Here is a 22,222-nt window from a genome sequence, read left to right on the forward strand (position 1 = left end):
TGTTAAACAATAATATCAGTCTCGCATTACGGGAGTTTGAGTCTGCTTGTTCCTAATGCGAGTTGAACAGTGCGGGGCAGTGCTGTTGTGGACATTGTATGGAATGCCCTTTCAACACTACTAAGTAGTGCGTGCCCCCGTCGTTGAATGAAGATAGGACACTCCTTTGCAAGCAAGGCAGCCAAGCTGAGTCTATGTGGCTCTTTTTGGTTTTGTTAATTAATGTAAGCTGGCAAAACTCCATGTGCTCGGTTGGTCTCACAGATCGTCTCTTTCTCACTCTGTCTACTAGGCATTCCGAGGCAGCTACGATCCTACTTCGGTTGTCAACTACTGCCAACGCTTCTCGGACTTCCAGGCTGCTGCAAAGGTCTCACTGCTCGAAGGACAGTTTGCCCAGGTAAGAGATTTGTGTCCTTGGTTGATTGATTGATTTGTGGGGTTTAACGTCCCAAAACCACTATTTGATTATGAGAGACGCCGTAGTGGAGGGCTCCGGAAATTTCGACCACCTGGGGTTCTTTAACGTGCGCCCAAATCTGAGCACACGGGCCTACAACATTTCCGCCTCCATCGGAAATGCAGCCGCCGCAACCGGGAATCGAACCCGCGACCTGCGGGTCAGCAGCCGAGTACCTTAGCCACTAGACCACCGCGGCGGGGCATTTGTGTCCTTGGTGTCCACTTTAGTGCAACTTGATGTCATTCGCGCATTTTGCTCTGAAACAGTAGCTAAGAGCTTCAAAAGGTTTTCGGCTATATATATTGTTAGTACAGTCTCACACAAAGCATGTACGAATGTTCGAGCACTTTGAATATTCGAATGAGTATTACATTATTCAAATTCGCTTTGACGCAGATCTAAACTAAATTACTTGGAATTTCAAGGTATTTAAAATGAACAAACGTATTAAGCAGTAGGCTTGTGCGCATAGTGAATTTTTGGTTTGAAGTGAATTCAAAGCGAATAATGATTTTGGTCGAATAATTTCAAATCGAATTCAAACAGTATGTATATCGCATATCATAAAGAAAAATGGGCTTGTTTGTCATGACCTAACAAACCTGCTCAATATTTTTCGAAATTTGAAGCGAGTCCTATGCAAATGCCCTTTTTTTGCATCAAATGAAGTGGAAACAACTTTGAATAGTTGCAGAATATGACTTTTGGTAAAATACTTGTGATAGCCTGTAAAATATGTTACATTTTAAAATTTGCTATACTTAGTGTATATTAGTCGGCATAACGAGCTTTTAAACTGAAAAATCTGAAAAAAATGTTTCAATGCGAGAGTAATATCTTAATTTAACCTTGAAGTGGGGCTTCGTGGCAGTGCTGATTTCTCCTGGATGTGTGTTTTTCTGGTGCAGCATAACTTTACTGCAGTGAAATCACTTTTACAAAAGTTTAGGTTTGTGTGAATATCGAATATTCGAACGAATAATGCAGTATCCGAATTCGCTTTGAATCGAAATTAAATTATGGAAAATTTTGAATTATTTGAGAGGAACAAATGTATGCACACTAGTCTGCATGTCACATTTGTAAAGGTGGCTTCACTTCAGCACAGGGATGCTAAGCCATGAAAACATCTCTAGAAGTGAATAATAATTTGAAAGTAACTTTTTGTAAAAGTGGTTTCACTGCAGTGAAGTGATGCTGAGCCATGAAAACATGTATTCAGAAAAAATTGACATTGCTGTTAAGCCTCACTTCAAGGTTAAATGAAGATATTACCATCAAATTGATGGAATAGAAAAACTTGATTTTTGTCCTGCAGGATGCTCTTGATACATTTCTTTTTCAGTTTAAAAGTTTATTATACCAATGTGTATGCTCGAAGTATAGCAAATCTTAAAACTTGATATACTTTACAGGCTATACCTAGCATTTTACGAAAAATCATACCCTGCTACTATTCAAAATTGTTTCCACTTCCTATATTTAAAAAAAATGGCATTTGCTCAGGCCTTGTTTTCAATTTTAAAAAATATAGAGCAGGTTTGTTAGGTCATGACAAACACACCCATTTTTGTTTTGATATGCGATATACATATTGTTCGAATTCAATTTGAAGTTGTTCGACCAAAATCATTGTTCGCTTTGAATTCGCTTTGAACCAAAAATTTACTATGCGCACAAGCCTACCACTTAATACTTGTTTGTTTATTTTGAATACCTTGAAATTCCAACTAACTTAGATTCGTGTCAAAGCGAATTCGAATAATGTAATACTCGTTAGACTATTCAAAGTGCTCGAACATTTGAACATGCTTTGTGTGTAGTATTGAGACTGTACTAACAATATCAAGCCCAGAACCTTTCATTATTCGCTTCCAATTTGCTTCGAACGAAAAATTTACTATTCGCACAAGCCTACAAAAATTACATGCAAACTGTTATACGCCTGTTTAGGTGCTTTCATGGCTTAGCACCCCTTTGCTGCAGTGAAACTACTTTTACAGAGTGTAACATGTGGATTAGTAGGCATTTATTCGTTCGCGTCGAATAATTCAAAATTTTCTATAATTTAAATTTTATTCAAAGTGAATTCGAATGTTTACACACGCCTAATAAGTGACATGTAAGCTCCTTTGCAAAGGCATTTTCACTGTAGTGGAGGATTGCTTTACAGTGAATACATTGGTCCAGAAGAAATTCGCACTGTTGCAAAGCCACACTTTAAATGTTCAGTAAACATACATATTACCCTCACATCGATTCATTGTTGTTGTTTTTTTTAAGTTTAGAAAAAAACTTGTTATGGTGGCCTATATGCTCTAAGTATAGTGAATTTCAAAACGTAATGTATTTTACAGGTTATCACTTGCATGCTACTATTTAAACTTGCTTCCAGTTCCCTTTGAAACAAAAGCAAGAATATCTGCACAGACCTTGTTTCAATTTTACAAAGTATTTTGCAGGTTAGTTGGGTCTTCACAACTATCATGTTTTTTTTTTGTGGGTGTGTGAAACTACCATGCGATATAGACTGCTCGAATTTGAGTTGAAATTATTTGACCGAATCACTATTCACTTTGAACCGAAAATTTAATATTTACACATGCCCCATACAGGCGACAATAAAGAAAGAAAAAAAAAAGGAGAACGGACAGGCCCATGCACCTGCAACCAACAGTGTTCTTTGTTTTTTGCAAACAAGTATATACCGTAATTACTCGTGTAATGAGCCCACCTTTTTTCAGAAAAGTTGACACCAATTAGGGGGGGGGGGGGGGTTCATTACGTGGGATAAAAAAAAAAGTCACGGGAGTTGTAACTGGGGAAATTCCGCGTGATGGCTTTGCTGGTTTTGACTTGTGAAATGCGCGACGAAGCTCTTTTTGTTTTCTCCCATAATTCGTAAGCGCACGGATCGGCGTCAAAGTGCCATCTAGCTGCTCGGTTCTTATGCTCCTGCACATGCTGTTTGTAACCAGTCATGTAGCTGGCATACCGGCGGAATATGCGTTGCACAGCAGGTGTCCCAACTAAGTTCACAACGACAAACCCGACAACAAAAGTGCGCCGTCGGATGGTGGCGCTTAAACGTTGCGGTAGACGTTGTGGATGCATGACAGGCTGTTAGCAAGGTGGGTGCGGGTGCGCTTTGCATGGCGTCCGAGATGGCAGGCGCGCAGCGTAGAAACACTCCGCAAGCCTGCCATTTCGCGGGCCACGCACTTTGTCTTTTGCTTTGTTTTTGTGCCGCTGTGCTTCCATGGTGCTATCAGCAAAGAGGTTTCACCTGCATTCGACTGATGGCACTTTGCCACAAAAGGCGCAACTTTCAAATTTTGATTGATGTCGTCCATGTTCGTGCTGCTCGTAACTATTTAGCATGGTTACGAAACAATGTTCTGACTTTTATTGCACTGTTATTTTATCATATAATGGCTTGATTTAATGTTGTTTTGACCGTCCATGCCGCTGGCTATGATACCGAAATAAAATGAACAGATGCATTTAAAAAAAGTTTGTTTTTTTTAAATTTTTTTAAGGACCAAGGTGGGGGGTGGGTTCATTATGTGAGTGGGTTTATTATGTGAGTAAATACGATAAACCCATTCTAAAGAAGGGCACAAAAGTTGGGTTTGAAACATGTGCCTACATCATGTGCAATCAGAATCAGTGAGATGTTGAGGTGCATTGTATGGACACAAAAAAAGCCAAAGTTTAAAACTGAACGATTTTTCTGCGTCCGTTCACCCATTATTTTCATAATGCAGTCATGGTGGCCCAGTGGCTACAGTGCTCGGCTTCTCGCCCGGAAGACACAGGTTCGGCAACAACCATGGTGGTAACATTTTGATCTAAGGCACATAGCTAGTGAACTGTGCAGTGTACTTTACGTTACAAAACCTCAGGCAGTTGAAATTATCCGGAGCACTCCACCACATTGTTTCTCATGCGCTGTATTGCAATAGGACATTAAAATCTCTAAACCAATCGTAAATTAAATTATATTTTCATTGCAATGATGATGGTTGTTGTGAAGGACTCTGCGTTATCGCATTGCCAACGAATCTTACATGGTGGTAAAGATTGGAATAAGTAGACGTGTCACAGTTGTGTGAAGAAAAAACATTGCCTGTCACCACTGGTGGAATTTTAGTCCATCTTCATGCAGCACTATGCAGTTTACTGCTGGATGCACCGAAGACGTTGCTGTATTGCACAGAAATTTGGTGCTTGGCTGATTCCCAAGGTTTTTGCATGAATGCTGGCATTTGAAAGTGGTGTTCCCATTTCTTGCAGGCATTGTAGTGAATGAAGGGGGATATTGTAGGCATTGTGTGGCTCTTGCATGCTCATCTGGATGGAACAGGTTAGGCCTAATACTCACGAAAAAAAAAAAAAGCATCATAGCACTACTATAATGCCAATGACCAGACCATTCCAGAGAAGCCTGGGTTCGATGCTAGCTCAGGCCACTGATTCATTATTTATATTTTGTTCTCATTGAGTGTGGTGGCAGCAAATGATGGTATGCCAGTAAAGGAAATGATCATCAGCATAAAGGAAGTCATTCAAAATTTGGCTTTGTCGGCTGGAACAGCTTACTGTTGTGGCAGTAAAGGTGTTGAGAGCCACAAAATTGGGATTTTGTGAGGTGGAAGAGAACTTCATATATTTGTCTGTGTTTGTGACCTTTGCCTACAGACGTTTACACACAGCATCAGGTTACTGTATATTGCCGATTATTAGTTTATGTATTTTTTTTTCATAAAATGGCCTTGCAAAGTTCGGGGGTCGACCTATACGTGGAATCGTAAAGTCGACATGGAATCATGAAATCAACTTTTTTGAGGGGTCTGACGCATGGCCCTCGTCCTCGAATTCTCTGCTATTCAACAGATTGATAACATCAGCCACAGAGGCAATGGAGTTTTGAGAACTGCTATGTCTGGACATTTTTACAATCAGCCGCGACGATCGTGAAACTATGGTACAGGAGACTCTCAGTAAACAGAACCTGAAGGGATTGGGAAAATATGATTCATTTAACAGGAATTTCGTTTACAGAGAGGTGAACATGGATGTAGAATACAAGCCCAAAACCAAGCATTGCAGAGGCAATAGTTCCGTTTAAGCAGTAGTTTCGTTTAACACATTTTCATTTACTGAGAGTCTACAGTGTAGCTATATTGGCTAGAGGAGGTGGTGTCAGCAACAGCTCGTGAAATGCAGCATTTTTTCATGACGTGTCGCCTTCAACATTAGGGTTTCAATGGTAACCCACCGCATCGGTGTGTCTGTTGGGTGAGAACAGCAACAACACCAGCGGGTATGTGGGTATGACAGTGCATTTGGCTTATGTGGGTATGACAGTGCATTTGGCTCACAAAGAAACGCAGCATGCATTTATCGCTCACAAAAAACGTGACGTTAATCGTTAACGAAAGACGTGACATGTGTTTCTCGCTTTAGTGGACAGCGTGCCCTAACAGCGCTTGCTGTCTAGAGAGTTGAAAAGTTCAGATTTCCTGCGAAGCACCATGGACGTTCCACGGAAAAGCTGAAAGCACTGTGTAGACTGGCAACACTTTGCGGGGAGCTAAACCACATAATTAGCCACATGCACGCACAAGCGTCTTCATGTCTTTTTGCGCTCATCATGCCTGTTTGCCGTTTCTGCATTTAGCCTCACTTACAAACAGTGGTGTGCGTGATTTGCAAAGCTGCTTAAAGGACGCCAAGATTGCATAGATGCTCTGGCAACAGTACAGAGCTGCTTTCAAGCAGCAAGCAATCCTCTAAGCAGAGTCGGAAAGCAACATTGAAGCAGGGCGGACGTTCAATGTGTTGGCAAAGTGCGTGATGAAATACAGAAAACAAAGGACCAAGATCTTTGCTTGCACTTTGACACGCCGTTCCTTTCGCGAACCGAAGTCTGGACGATACCCTGTCATTGAGGAGGTAGTTTGAGATTGAGTTCACGACCAGAGAAGCAAAAGCCCGAGTGTTTGCTACGATGATATTGGAGCAAAAACACGTACTGTTGCAAAAGATATGTGAAACCTCGCTAAACGAGTGCAAACTGAGCTCTTTGAGTGAAGTGGTGCAATGGGTTGTTGATACCTGATATGGACTGCCAACCAACACTTTCCACGTGGCGGCATCTCAGTACCACCAGCACCCCTTCCAACAGCGAGCAGCTGCAGGGGTTCACATGATGGCAGTGACTGTGACTGCTACATCCTCAAGCGACAATGAGTCATAAGCATTGTTTCACAGTCAAAGATTTTTTTTACATGACTCCCTCTTCTGAAAGGTTGACTCATGTGCTGTGGTCGCAGCATGAGGCTGTGTTTCGAATCAATGCTTCTTTTTGCCTATAAGGGGTTGCAAGTTGGAGAGTCGACTAATTGGCAATATACAATAACAGTATTAAAAGAAAGCCTTTTATATCTTAATTACTGTGTTGACCTGGGCATATTTTGTCACGCATGTGCTCATTACCAAGTGGCTGGTTTGTACAAGTGTGAAGTAGCACACTAGATCCCACAAGCAGAAGTGACCTAATTAAGAAATTTCTTCCTAGGGGGACATTGGTTTTGAATTTTTTTTACACCAAAAACTGTTGTGAAATCACAACAAAGGGGCCATAGTTGTCCACTACCGTCATCGTCACTGCTGCTGCCACCAGTGTTCATAACTACTCCCGTGCAAAACAATAATAAAAAGAGAAACATAATTAGAAAAAATATTAAGGATGGAAAAGGGTTCGACGCCGTGGCAGCCCAGTATTTTACCACTGAGCCATGTCAGCGCTCGAAATTCCAGCATACAAAATTTCTAATCAAGCATTTTGTCGGTAAGGAACCACATCAACTTACGTAATATAGCATGGAATAACAGTGGAATAACAACCAGGTAATACAGAATGCAAATTGTGTAATCAATATGAGTTGCAAAACGAGTGGTTTGTTGAATGCTTCCAATTCATTACACAGGCCTCGGCAATAATTGTGCGTCGTCATCAGCCACCGAATCACTTGATGGAGTAGCAGGTACCTCGCAAGCTTGCTTGTATTAGTAGCCACGAGAGAATTGCAATGGGTTCTAGAAATGCTGCTCTTCCAGCTTTCGCTGTGACTTTGCTGCACTTTTCACGCTGACCTGAAGTTTTTTAATTATTAATCAATTGAGATGAAACTGACTCATGTTTACTGTATTTGCTTCATTGTAATTCAACCACGATTTAATGTCATAAGTGACAGGTTAGAAGAAAAAAATAAAATAAAAATCAAAGAGTTGTGTGCTTCATTGCACTTTTTAGACAGATTGAGTGTGGGTGTTTGATCGTATCAAACTGATTTTCGCTACTTCAGGTAGCGAAGATCGGGAAAAAGCACTTTTTACACTTTAGTAAATACGGCATGTATATTTGTGTGCAAATTTCAAAAATTCAATTAATTTTGCAGTACAACGTGTAGTTTTTAAAATATCAAGCATTTCTCGTGCTTTTTTGGGATTCATAGTTTGCTTGAACTGAGAGAGTCACAAAATAACTAAGCACATCATAATGACCTTGAATGAATGCAAGAAAACCAGAATGAATGTTCTAAAGCCATTTGAACAAAAGTTACAATTTGCTAAACATTCCCAAACAAGTCTTTTCCAAGCTGGGATTTCAGTCACAAATATTTAACATACTGCATTTTTTGCTCAAAAGGGTCTAGAACATACTTGTTTTCTTGCATTTTGTGCTCATTCTAGGTCGTTACAATGAGCTTCATTACTTTGTGACTCTCTCCGTTTAGGCATACTACAGGTCCGAAAATGGCACCTGGAATTTGAGAACTATGTAATGCACTAGGAAGAACATGGTTTATTTGAAATCAGCACCCAAATATACATAAACTCAGCGAGTTTCATCTGTGAATTGACAAATAACTTTTAAAAGAGTTTTCAGGTGCTCCATGTTTTACGGACAGTGTGTGCTCTCACATGGTTTGTTGACAATGGCTGTTTGCAGGCCCTTCAGTACCAATTCCAGGCTCTGATGTTTGACCCCAAAGTAACCCGCGAGTTCCTGACGACAAATGCTGTGGAGGCCATCACCTACTACCTGGGGTGAGACAGCATTGTGGCGCAAAAGCCTCTGCAATGCCAGTGGCATTCCCCAAAAGTATTCAAAAACTGTGTAGTTTCGATTAAGTTAGTTGTAAATCCAGCAAATCACTTCTTCCACGATGGTTGCACACGCTTGCATAACAGATCACTTTGCCAATCTAGTCCATAGACCAAGCTATGTGGCTTTTTTTTAGACAATAGAGATTTTTTTAATATGAAACATTATGGTAGCTAATGTTTTGTAGGTTGTTCTATATATTTGACAAGGTGATATAGAAATTGACTGTTGATATTGTTACGGGGATTATGGCATGTTTGTAGTTTCCATAACAATATAAACGATAAAGAATAGTATGAAACAAGTTATATCAAAAGTAAATGAGTAGTATAATGAAACAAAAAAAGTGGGGCATACCTATATGTGCCACTGACTCATGAGAGCGGTTTCAAAGAGTGGGAAAACACTGTCCCACTGTCTCATGAAGGCACTGCCTCAAGATTGCATCAACGGGTATTTAGGGTGAGACGGCTTCGGTTGTGAAGACGAAAAGTTGCCTGGACCTCACTTCAGCAGGAGAACACCAGCTGCAGTTTCTCCACTTGTGAGCCTTGGCAGTGCTGTGGTCTTTTCCTGTAAAGCTTACGTCACTACATGCACAAACCATTTTTTTTTGTCCATTTGGCTGTTTTTGCTTTTCCTGTTGAAATTGTGCCTATTTTTCAAAAGGTGTATTATATATTTCCATGCACCAATATCAGCAATTGCGCTAAGGGATGAGCAGGGCAGTATTGTTCTGATGTACTTATCGGTCGAGTTAGTGCGCAAATTTACAAAGACATGTGATAACTGAAAGCTGAAACTACCGCTCTGGAAAACCAGAAAAAAGATAAATTATCCCGAGTTTTGATTGGTCGTTTCTATCTATCTACAGAATAGAAAAATCCAGAAACTATCATAAAAAATCGACCTAAGTTCAGTGCCAATGTAACACTACATCCACCCCTCGAAAGTGTGGTAAAACAATTTTCTTCCAGACTACGAAGACTTAAATAAGATATGAGTGAATCAGTGTTGTACTAATTGCAATGGGTGATGTGGGATAACATGTTTTCATCAGATGGAAAAGTGGGATATACGTGTCCCACTGTTGCACAAAGGGTTAAACTCCTGTCACTTTTGCACATGTACTTTATGTCAAGGCTTAAATACTATTCCACAACTAAAATGACAATGACATGACTAATTAAGAAAAGCTCATTAACATTTTAATTATTGACTCGAGGGCAGTTATTATTAGAAAGCTGCAGTACATGCCAGTTTATGGCGTACCCAGTGAGCAGAATCAGTGAGCAAATAACCAACTCAGTGAATTCACTCGATTAAGTTACTAATCTTATGAGTGCAATTTGTCATATGATCACTTGTGCATTCACTCTCATCTGATTTGATTTGCTCACTCACTCACTCTATCTGTCATTCACTCACTTAATTTCGTAAATTTATTTTTGCAGACTCATTGACAAGGAGAATAGTGAAGTCAACTTTGGCTTCTTTGAAAATGTAAGTGCACAGTTTCTACACTGGGAGCGGCTGGGGTAGTGCTACCTAGAATTAACCTGAAATAGGTAACTACACGCATTTGCTTACTAGTATTTTCTGCCTCACTACAGCACTAAACACACACAACGGATATAACACAAACGGTGACAATCATACACTGAGCATCTGTTATGTGTTTTGTGCTGTAGTGTGACCATGTCCATTTAAGTCTTTATAACGATACCATTTATAACAATATATCGGGTATAAAGATAAACAACTATGCCACTGTTAACTTTTGTATGCTTTCTATGGTAAGATAAACCGCTTAATAGAATGCTCCACTGCCGTCATATTGAATATTGCGATTGAATCCGGCGACAGTAGGCACTGAAAATCAGTCTCTGTGCTGAGGGCATGTGCCGCCATGCGCCCCCGTCCACACCCTTAGGAAGTAGGTCGACTGCGCCTACTATGAAGAAGTGAGAGGAGGTGGAGCTTTCGTTCCACACTTCCAAAACGACGCCAGGAGAGGCCTATATATTGCTCGTAGACAAAGAGCTGCCAGAGTTGTAATCATGATTAACGAAGGTGTGTCATGTCTGGACCACTTTATGCAGATAATGTTGTGGAACTGTCAGGCGATTGTTGTGCGCATACGCATCATGGACATCAGTGAGATTGGCAACTTTAATGACGTGGTTGAGCAGCCTACCCAGGTCCTCTCATCACTGAAGACCCATTGGATGATACAGTTGCTCTGACGCTTTGTTTTCGTAAAGGACCCCCCGCTGTGCTAGTTGGAGCACCTTAATGCTCTTGAGAAAGATGTGCCAAGCTTCAGGTAAAGCAATCAAAGCTGATAGACTATGGCTTCTTTACAAACAGTTGCACTACCTTATTCGCATGCAGATTTGATCTCTCTTTTGTCTTTCTTCTGCCAACCCGCTTATAACAATTGTAGTGGAGCACATGCACCAGCGCGTATGCGCCTTCCGAAGAGGACAAAAAGCCTGCTCTCTTATTGTGTGAAAACCTGTGTCACCGTTGTCAGCCTTGCCATACGGAAGAGGATGAAAAGCCTGCTCTCGCACAATCGAGCTCAGGCTTTTCGTCCTGTTCATCGGTAGCAACTATTAGATTTCGTTGGCACTTGCATATGGTTATAAGTGAATTTCACTGTACCAACCAGCCGTACCCGGCACTTTATTTTCCACCTCTTATATCAAAATGTTTAAGACATTGCAAGGAAATAATGTCATTAACCATCATTGTACATAGCATTGTACAATATGTTCATTCAGTAGAAAAAATAAATCACTGTAGCTTTACATTAAGTATTCAATTCAGTGGCTTGATAATGGAGTAGTGTATAAACAGTAATTTTTAAGACTGTTTTGAATACAAGTAAAGTGGTAACAAAAGCCAATTGGACCTAATAATTGGATGTGGAATATTTTTCAGTACTTTCCGAGCAGCTGAGTTGAGCAATTTTTTTACTATGAATTATTCATAACAGTAGCACAAAGGAATAAATAGATCTTTAGAACAAATAAGTCAATTTTTTGCAGGAGATCAGTGTAGATGATCATTGTGCAGCTTGTAAAGTCTGGTGTTTTGAGTTTCCTAACATATCGCATCATGTGTTCTCTCAGTTTTTAATCCCCTCGGGGATAATAAAATTTCCACATTTTCCCCCCTTTGGTGCTTATTTTGATGCAATTTGTGCGGCAGCTGCATTTTCGATGAAGGCAGAAATATTGTAGGCCCGTGTGCTCAGATTTAGGTGCCCCAGGTGGTCAAAATTTCCGGAGCCTTCCACTACGGCGTCTCTCATAATCATATGGTGGTTTTGGGACGTTAAACCCCACAAATCAATCAATTAATCAATCATTTTGATGCAATTTATCTTTCAAAATATTTGTAAAGTATTTGAAGATTATTTGTTCTTGTGAATTATTCTATTAGAAAAATGGATCAAATAGGAGGCTATTTGACTAAATAATGTTTTCATTATACACATATTGCTTGTTCTGAGATATCAAGTAGTGTACATTGTACTGATTATACTGGTCCATTCCACCACTTTGAGAGAGATATACTTTGAGGCACATTTGTGTCTCACAGTGATGCTTAAGAGAAATCTCATTGGTCGGTTGTATTCGGCAGCACTGATGCAAATTGGTTGACAGAGAAATGCGCAAATTGTACAACTTGACGTCATTTGTGCTTGCACATTGCAAGACCTGAAATGAATGCCGACGTGCCGAAATGATGTGCTTCACACTTCCTCTTTTCAGATGGTGAGCTTCTGGCAAGAGGAGGAACTCCCCGTGACACCACTAGAGCAACTTTTTCAGGCCAACCTTCCGGACATTGGCTACTCTCTTGGCCTGGTTTTGTTCAGGTGTGTGAGAGCTTCACTGGAACAACGCATGACTGCCACCCCTCTTGGTGGTTCCATGGTGCCTATGACTAAAATGTGCTGACACCAAAGCATTCAGCCTTTCAGCAATTCTCGGGTGTTCAACAGTCCTTGAAACTGATCACCCGAAAGTATGGTTGCTTATCTGTTGTGTAACCTTGAGTGTTACTGAGGGTCATGTTTTCCTGGATGTCAAAATAATGCTGAGGTTCAGGCAATGGTGGAAGCTTAAAGCAATAAAGACTTCTTGAACACAGGAAGTCACTGGAGCCAACACAGGTGGTGTTGTCTTCCTCAAGGCTCTAACTCAGACTTGTGGAAGACAAGACTGCTTGTTGAAACACTGGCTACAGCGACACGCCTGTTCAAGAGTTTTCTCAGAGGACACATTGTCTTTCTCGGTTTCCTGAGGGTTCTGCTGTATGAACACATGCGTGCCTTTGCATGCCACAATTGACGATAGCACAATGTTTCGCTTGCACTGCAGCAACGAGCGGGAGGTGGTGTCCCAGTTTGTGTCGCGCCTGTCGACCGGACTCTGCCTGTCGCTGGCGGCCGCCATGCGCGACCGGGTGACCTCTGGCCAACCCCACGGGGAGCTGATTGGGGTGCTGCTCGAGAAGTCCGGCACGGCCGCTCTGTCTGCTCAGATCCGACTGGTGGACGAGAGTGCTGGATGGGAGCCTGCCGTGCCACCACAGCGCCTCTGGGAGCAGCTGGTACGCAGCCTCGGACACGGCATCCGGCGCAAGGCAGCACTCAGGGTTAGTGCACACACACTCCATCGCTACGGTTTTCCAGCAATCCAGCTGTTAGTTGTAGTATAGATGTGTTTTCAAAGCACAAAAAACAAGGGCATAGAAAACAACACAACGGGGGCACTGTTGTGTCCTTTCTTGTGTCCTTGTTTTTTGTTTTTATTTTGTTTTTTGCTGTGCAAGCGTGTCAGTTCTAAATCACTGACTAGCCCAAGCATTTATTTAATTAAGTCATTTGTTAATACTTCTAACCCTCAAGAGGGCTGTTACAGGGTGGAAGGTACAAATAGTTCTGGGTAAAATTTGCTGTAAAATTATAGTGATACTTTGCAGGGTTGATTAGAAACAACAGCAAATATATATAAAAAAGATATGCCAAGAGGATACTAAAAAATACGAACAGTGAGCAGGGTACAGTATAGACCACTTATTAACCGAACGGTTACAATGTGGTCTTTTTCGGCTCCCGTTCACCCTCCCATAGAACCCCATGTATATGCATACCGCTTATTGTGCAATCGCTCAAGAAAAGGGACCGGTTATAATGCGATTGTGGGAAAATCTTTGTTACAATCACAATAGCGAGTGCACATCTGAAAGGAGGTGCACTGAGTCTGCCACTGGAGAGTGAGCGATGAGGTCGTTACGGAGAAGGGGACGCGGAGTGAACGACGAAAGGTGGAGGGAAGAAAAAAAAAAAAGACTGCGACATGCTGCGTGGGCTAGCCAAGTATCGGCAACGGATAAGTCTTTGAACCAGTGCCAACGGAATAGTGTTGCTAGCATGGCCCTGTACGCACTCGGTGCAACATGGCGTGTGTGATGCTGTGCTTATCAACAGCACTTAACAGTTTCCTGTTAGAAAAAATGTAGTCGTTGTCATGCTTGCTACAGATATCGTGTTTGCTATATTGTCTGTAAATTTAAAACATTTTACGTCTTTATGACGTGAGCTTTCGCCTTTGCGACCAGTGCGTAATCTAGCTTGGTAGGTTTTCATTGTCATTGATCTCCCAGCCGCGAACGCGAACTTGGTATCACGCGCGCTGTTCTTGGTTAAGTGCTTGATTGCGGTATTTTCGACACTGGACCCTTATGTCCTGGACAAACTTCCCGCGACAACATACCGAACGGCAAGTTAGGCCTAACCAGCATTGGTTGCGCAGTCGATCGAGAGCTAAGTTGCAGTTTTATGTGGAACCAACGAAACTCTCTGCCGTGGCTGTACTTGATGGAAAGTGATACAAATTGTTAATGAAAACGAGGAAGGTATGTGTAGTGCTCAAATGGTGGTTCGCGATTCGATTGTGACGTCTTGAAATCAGGTGCTTGCCCATAGAATCGAACGATTGGCGTCTTCTCCGGACATGGTTCATTATAGCTTCTCTGTAATGCTCATAATCAAGATGGTCTCAGAAGCAGTCGGTGAATTTCCGTGACGGTACTTTCTTTTGTTAGACCCCCTCCACCTCTTTTAGCGTTGATTTTGGTGGCAACGCGTGTCTTTGGATGTCAACTCTATTTTTTATAACATTCCAAAATTTAAAAGGTTGTAAGCACCATGCATTGCATGCTTCGATTCCTGGACACGCGTGGCTATTGCTCAACATGTTCTGCGCAGTTGCGGCCCTTGAAAAAAAGTTGTTTTGGGTATAGTGGGGTACCTCTTATAGCACAGATATTCGTGACTCCAACAACATACGTTATAAGCCGTCTATACTGTATAATGTATTGTGTTCAGAAGCAAAGGACAAGCGTAGGCAGCATCGTGAGATAGTTGAAAGCATATATGCAGAATAACAGCTACATATAGCCGCTAAATTATGCATGGAAAAGCTATTTTGCACTTTCTTCAAGTAACATTAGCAAAGAACATCTGGTGGTGAACTCAGGTAACATATTCTATTTATAGTATAGAGGAAGAAGAACAGTAAGAGAGAAGGCCAGGAGGTTAACCATACCCATGCCCGGTTTGCTACCCTACGATGGTGAATGAAAAAGGGGAGTACAGTCGAGCCCGCTTATAACGAACCTGGGCGTGACCCGGCATCTGTTCACTGTATCCCGAAGTTCGTAGTTAATGAAACATAGCTTTAAAGAAAGTTAGAGGTGAAAACACAATTTTTTTGCTCAAAGAAATTCGTGATGCACGTGTTTCCAAGAGTAGAAGCGAGAAGGATGGTCTCGAGTTTATTCAAAGGGGAAGTGTACTCTTCGGCGAGGCCGGTGGCATAGGCTGCCTGAGGCAATTAATGTAGCCACTTGCTACAAGCATGCTTGTGGGCACTGGCTCTGAAGTTTCGCCGTCCTCGCAATTTGGTTACTCCAAATTTCTCTTGCCGTGCACTTCATTCACAATGCCCTCAACCATGCTTGGTTATAAAGTGTCGGCATCATTATTGGCCGTAATGAAATCAGCGCAACAGATCTCCCATACACCCTCCCATGTCAGAGTCGACAACGCGCTGCCACAAATCGCCGCCGAACTGGTCCTGTTGGGAAGCATCAGGCTCGGCTTTAGGTTCGACGTCAATGAGGTCAGCCTCGCGAAAACAGTTTCGCACACATATAGCTGTCACTGCTGCCCACAAAGCCTTCACCATCTCCACAGCTGAATACAGGCGCACCAGAAGCGGCACGTTAGCTGCCGAGAGGTCAACTGATATGAGACAATCGCTCCACAACGTGGCATTTATTGTAAGTCTTGAATGCGCGGATTACACAAAAGCCAAGTGGTCACACTTTAACATTTTGTTGAGCAGCAGAAAAAAGCGCAGAAGGCAACCTGTCCACCATTCTGACCACACACACACACCAACAGTGAGTAAGATGCGCATGTGTGACGTAGAAGCCAAAACACAGGGAACTGCACTGGGCCCATTTCCGGTCAGAAAACGAAACTTCTGAATTGAAGCCAGTGTAGTTGGCGGCTGATGTTGAGGAGTGATAGAGACAGGTGGAGTTGCGATAAAGAGAGAAGGGCAGATTTGCGAGAGGCATGTGAAGGAATTGCAATAGAGCGATGCATGAGTAGGGGAGCATACGGCGAAATAGCAACCTTGAACGAAAACACTTGTGAAGAAGGCAGATCGGGTAGCTTGCTTGAAAGGTCCACGAAACGTGGAACTCATGCCTGGAAAAACTTGGGAGAGTGGTCTGCACCTGCTGAGGTCAAAGCATCGCATTGTGGCGCTTGCAGACTTACGTGGCCCCGCCGACTTCGATAATTCTCTATATATTTTGTGTAAAAGCCGTTTTACGCTTTCAAACACGTGGGGAGGGCATGCTGAGCCGAGTACAAAGTGGGTGAGAACAGGTCCTAAATAAGGAACGAATCTTGAATGATCTAAGTCGGTGGGGTAGCACAAGTGCGCGTACTGGAACGATATGACATCAATGCAGACATTCATACGATACCGATGCTGCACTATCAATCACTCCAATTAGATTTGCATATGCTTTCGTTAAAGCAACCCCCAGTTAAAGCCGACCAAGAAGCGAAAATTCACCTCAACGATGTACAGATGGAGGTCTAAATTCCATTGTAGGGTTTATTTGGTGGAGTCTTATGCTTGAGGTGTTCCATTCCAGCAGACATAGACTATGTGCCAGGTGACGAAGATACTTTGCAGCATCTGTCCCGGACAGAGAAATCGGAAGGGTGTGCTCTTCTTGGTGGGATGTGCAAGCCATGTAGTCAGCTGAATCATTGCCACTGATCCCACAATGACCAGGTAGCCACTGAAAATTGACCTCGTGGCCTGTTTCTTTGACGTGGTGATGAAGCATGACAATCTCAAAAGTGAGCTGTTCGTGTCAACCTCGTAAGAGAACTGACTGCATGCACTGTAAGGCTGCTTTCGAGTTGGAAAACACAGCCCATTCGCTCAGCCTCTGGTATGGCATGTACTTCAGGGCACTGCATAGAGGCACAAGTTTTACCGCCCTTAGACGTAGTGACACATGACGCCTTGATTCGCAGGGTTATGCCTGGAGCTGGTATCGCCACTGTGGTCGATACTAGACACTGTGGTCGAACCATCGGTGTAGATGCGCACGGGGTTACTGTAAGTTTCGTGCAAGAGTAGCAGGCTCTATTGTTTTAGTGCTGGCGAAGGTAAATTTGATTTTTGTGCAGTCCTGGAATTGAAAGACGTATTTGTGGAAGCGTCAGGCACGATGGAAGATACACCGACTTCTTCGTGGGCGTATAACCTGACGTAAACGATGCACGATGCGAATATACAATCGCATACAGGGCCTTTCAGTAGTGAGGCTCGCCAAGTGGTGAGAACCGTTTCTAGCATATTGCCTGAGGTAAGTACGTATCGTTTCAATGGTGGTATGCATTAATACCAGGTAGTCCTGCACAATGGCAATAATGGTTTCAGCCCAGGCTCTCAGGATATGCCTTAGTTTACCATTAATAGTAGTAATAGCAGTAGTTGTTGTAGTTATAGTGGCAGCAGCTTATTTACAGTAAACAGAATACAGAGCTCACTGCAAGGGCAGAGTCTAAGGGCGACCTCATAAAGGCCCCTGTTTCTCCGCAGTTCGTGACAGTGCATAAGCTTCGGCATGAGCACAGCAAAAAAATAAAGTTTCAATACATTGGTTTCAGAGAAATGGACAGCTAGAAACTTGCAAGAGCACAGAAAATTCACATGCGAACAAAATAAGAACCTTACATATTAAAGAATTAGAGGCTGCTCTCATAGGGAGAGAAAGAGAGAGAGAGAGAGAAAACCTAAGGAAAGGCAGGGAGCTTAACCAGGTTGCACTCGATTTGCTACCCAAAGTACACAACTATTATTAGTACAGCTTTACGTCAGTAAAGTGACCTAACCACATCATTCTAATGTGTCTTAAGCAACTATGACCACGTCTCATTTATAACTCAAAATGAATGACCTCACAAATTTCTGACTTAATCCAGTTGACCTTTACCAGGTTCAGGCATGTAGCACTAAGGCAAGACAACCTCTGGTTAAGAAGAACGGACTAGCTTCCAAGAGAAGGCATGCACAGATAAGCTTCGGAAGTCGTCAGGTCTAACACGGCCAGAGCAAGCGCAGGACCGGGTTGATTGGCAACACATGGGAGAGGTCTTTGCCCTTCTGTAGGCGTAGTCAGGCTGATGATGATGATAAAAAGGGGACACACCAAGTTGTGTGAAGCTTGAAACAGTGGAACAGGGCGATTCAGAAGTCTGATCTGGTTGCTTCTAGGCTTCAACTAGGTTGTTTCTAGGTTGATTTTCAGAGCAGAGAGGTATGAGTTAAACCAGAGGCAGTCACAGGCATGACATGTATGTTCAAACTTAAAAGAGAGATACCCGCACTGAAACCAAGCGTTTGTACCTCTCGTAGATTTACGAGCACGGTGTCACTAGCTTGAACCTTCCATTGCTTTGGGGTGTTCTCACAGTGGCCGTTGCCTTTCCTATTCCCCAGAACATTCTACTCTCATTACAGCGGACCTTGATAATCCAGCAAAATGAGCCCATTTTATCCAAGGTCCGCAATATCCAAACACCACGAGGGGGGGGGGGGGGGGGTTGTGTCACAATGTGATGATTGTTTCGATTTCGCTCAGCGGTATGGGACAGCCTTGTTCTACTGGTCATAGCATATTTGGCAGGATTGTTACAGAATACTTCAATTAGTGGTAGTGGTTATTAATAACTTTGCATCGCAAGTTATAATTAATGATTGAGTGCTGTTACAGTAGCTGCAGAGACGCTATGTGGCCCCTGCACTGCAGCAAAGCTTAGCCCAATAACAAGGCGTTTCCAGCAGGCTTTTCCAGCCACCTCTGTTGATTGGCTTGGAATAACAAAGCTCCCAAGGGCCGAGCCTTGTTGTTGCCCGTATTTGTCCCGCTCCATAAAATAGAAACGGAAACTGAACACTTGCACAATGAAAAACGAAAGCATCTGGATAAAAAACTCACTTTATGTGTACATCAATCAAGTATATGACAGCACAATACAAGATCACCTGTGCCGTTCTTGTGCATCTCTCGATCTGTCTGTGCATGCATTCGTCCGTCCATTCGTTTGTATATCCATGCATCTGTTCATCTGTCTATGGGTCTGTCTATCTGTCTGTCCACCTGTCCGTTCGTCCATACATCTGTCCATCTTTTATACTAGTCGGCGACTTCAATGTGGACCACTAATCATCATTCAATTCATAGAGATGTGTGCATTTTTTAAATTTGTGCAGACAAGAAGGCATATATGTTTGAATGGGGCCACTGGAAGCTGTTGTTTTCGTGCAGCCTCCGCGGCTCTCTCGCTGGTACGAACTTGTCTGTAGAGTTCTGAACTGGGCAGCACCAAGGTTTTTATGGATTTGGATGGTTTCAGGCAATGAACTTAGACAAGGCTTGAAACAAGGAACAAAACATTTATAAAAAAATACACTCTAGTAAATCTATAAATATACAAAATATATTGTCACCGCACACTAACACTAGGAATAAAACAATGGCTGCGTGTCTGTGTGCTTCGCTGCAAATGTCATCAAAAGATGATAGTGTTCCGCCGGCCTTCCTTCATGCATAGCATCGCTTTTCTGGTGAAGCATAAGAAACACAAGGGTTTTAGTATTACATATCTCTGTATTTTCTAGTTAAAGACCCCACCGCCTAATACTTACATATTGGTGTTGCAATTCTGATGTAATATATTCTTTTTGATTGGCTATGTTCACGACTATGAATGTAGCTACTAGTTCAAGATGGTTGGGCATTCAGCAAGTGCTTAAATTTCGGCCGGGTGGCTGAATTGTGTGACAGACAGATAGGCTGAAATTTTTGCATTCATATATACCATGAAAAACTATCGTCTTTAACATTCCCAATATCTGAATTGGCTTAATCTTTCGATAGTTCAGCAACTCTTGTCTTAACACAGCTTATCAATTGGGCCGACCTTGCTTTGCACTGCTGACTTGGCTCAACGCCGAAGTCTCCTCTGCTGCTAAACTCGTCCAATATTTCACCTTGGTTCCCAACGCCCTTCCTTACCTGGCATCTTCTCTGAAGTGTGGTGAGCCAACTCTTACCTGTACACAAGCAGACAGTCCGCTTTCCTGACTGTTAGGCCCGTTAGGCCTAACGTAGTTGTCAGCTTCCTGACCTGGAGTAGTGTCCCATTGATGACGTTGCACTCCGGAGATCGCCTTCAATGGCCTGCTGCAAAAGGGGGCTTGCCTCAGGGATGTTCATACTTGCCAGGCGTGGTAGGTGCATCCCCGAGAAGCCTTGCTCGAACGCCGGTCACACCTCGGGACACCCACGTCGTCGGTAGCAGACTGGAACGCTCGTGGCTCTCGTCCCCAGTGCATCAATTGGCGATGCAACCTTTTGATTCTCAGTCCATGCACACTATGCCCGGTTCTTTTGTTCACCTCTTTCTTGACGGCTTGGTTCATCCACCATGGGATCTCTGGAATTTCTCGAGCGTGCCTACTCAGCATGGATTATTTTAGACAGCTCCAATAGTTGATAGAGACACTTATCTTTGTGATGTGTTTCTTTTTTATGGCTGCATTGTGGTGTCTAGGCTCGATATATGTGCGGTATTCATGTTGGGGAAGTCAGCTGGCAAGAAAGAAAATCCTCTTTCTTCCTCTGCTCCTTGCAATACCCTCCACTTTCTCACCTTCCGCTCTCTTCATGCGTGTGCTGCAGCCAAGTGCCAAACTTTTGTTATGGGTCCCTTTTATGGAAGCAAGCATTGGCCATGCAGGCTCAGGTAGATTCACTGACGCCACCAGACAGGTGACCAGGCTGGGCCACGGGCTACTGGAATGACTGTTGAGGCCGGAAAACCTTCGCAGTTATGTTCATGAGTGCTCTCATTATTCATGCCAGAGAAACTAACACCCGTTTGGAGGAATGGGCATTTGGAGTTTCTCAATGGGTGGTGCAGCAGTGGTGATTGCAGTGTGACCAAATCTTTGCCTGATGCCAAGTGCCAATGTTCTCGTGTGATGAAGTTGGGAGTTTTTCTAGAGCTTACATCATGTAGCATATTTGGTCAAAATACACAGTTGGTCTTTACCAGTGGCATGCAAAATGGTCAAATGCCAAGCCCATAGGTTCACTTTTGAAAGAGGAATACCAGGGATACATTTCAAGACCAGCAGGGCCATTGCAGTTCTTGAATGGAGCTTGCTTCGTAATGACTAGTGAGGACGTAAGTGTAGTCAGTCCAGCAACTACGTTAATAAATATTTATTATGGAATGAGTTCACATTTTCTTTTTGATGTGCAATGTAAGGGTCTCAATCTATGTCCGAGATGACATACAATCAAGTAAATACATTATTCAGTGCATGTATAGAAGAGGCGGTATTCATTCTTTTAATTTGTGCATGCAGCTCTCGGCCCCCGAAGTGGAGCGGCTCACACAGACGCTGCTTGCCGAACAGTCCGCGAAGGCTGGCACCTCCCCGACCGATAAGTTGGCTGGCAATGCCCTGGTCTTCTCGTGTGGCCACAACACGACGGCAACGGCGTTCCACGAGACAGCCATGCCGGAGCTGGAAGACTCCCTACTGAGGCGACTGCAGCGACCCCTGCCTCTGACGGCCAAGCTGCTCACTCGCGGCTATGCCATGCCTGGGGTGATTCCATTTGCATGTCCTCGATGCGTCGTCAACGAGATACGTGCCAACTGGTGAATTGACAAGAAATTCTGACAGGGCGTTGCTGCACCTTTGGGACAATGTGTGCACCATACTTTCCAGGAATTTGGCGACGTGTTGTCTTCCTATTATATTGTCAGAATAAGTGTGTACTGAATTCGAGGTGTCTCTTCATTTTGTTGAACCCTACCAATAACTGAGAATCCTTGTCTATCTCCTAAGGAACGCAGCGAGACTGTTTGCATCACTTAGTGTCAAAAA

General features: G+C 43.0%; 1 protein-coding gene across 1 annotated transcript in view; it reads left to right on the forward strand.

Annotated features, from left to right (window-relative positions):
• LOC119163078 (uncharacterized) overlaps nt 1-22,015 on the forward strand; it is a 224,752-nt gene extending 202,737 nt beyond the window's left edge. Inside the window, exons 27-32 of the mRNA XM_037415012.2 lie at nt 293-400; nt 8,484-8,581; nt 10,094-10,142; nt 12,422-12,528; nt 13,034-13,310; nt 21,695-22,015. Coding sequence (XP_037270909.2) covers nt 293-400; nt 8,484-8,581; nt 10,094-10,142; nt 12,422-12,528; nt 13,034-13,310; nt 21,695-21,997 — 942 coding nt within the window. The 3' untranslated portion in view covers nt 21,998-22,015. The remainder of the gene's footprint in view (nt 1-292; nt 401-8,483; nt 8,582-10,093; nt 10,143-12,421; nt 12,529-13,033; nt 13,311-21,694) is intronic.
• Nucleotides 22,016-22,222: the final 207 nt, after the last annotated feature.

The sequence above is a fragment of the Rhipicephalus microplus genome, chromosome 9 (genome assembly GCF_043290135.1).
Source record: "Rhipicephalus microplus isolate Deutch F79 chromosome 9, USDA_Rmic, whole genome shotgun sequence".
NCBI lineage: Eukaryota > Metazoa > Arthropoda > Arachnida > Ixodida > Ixodidae > Rhipicephalus > Rhipicephalus microplus.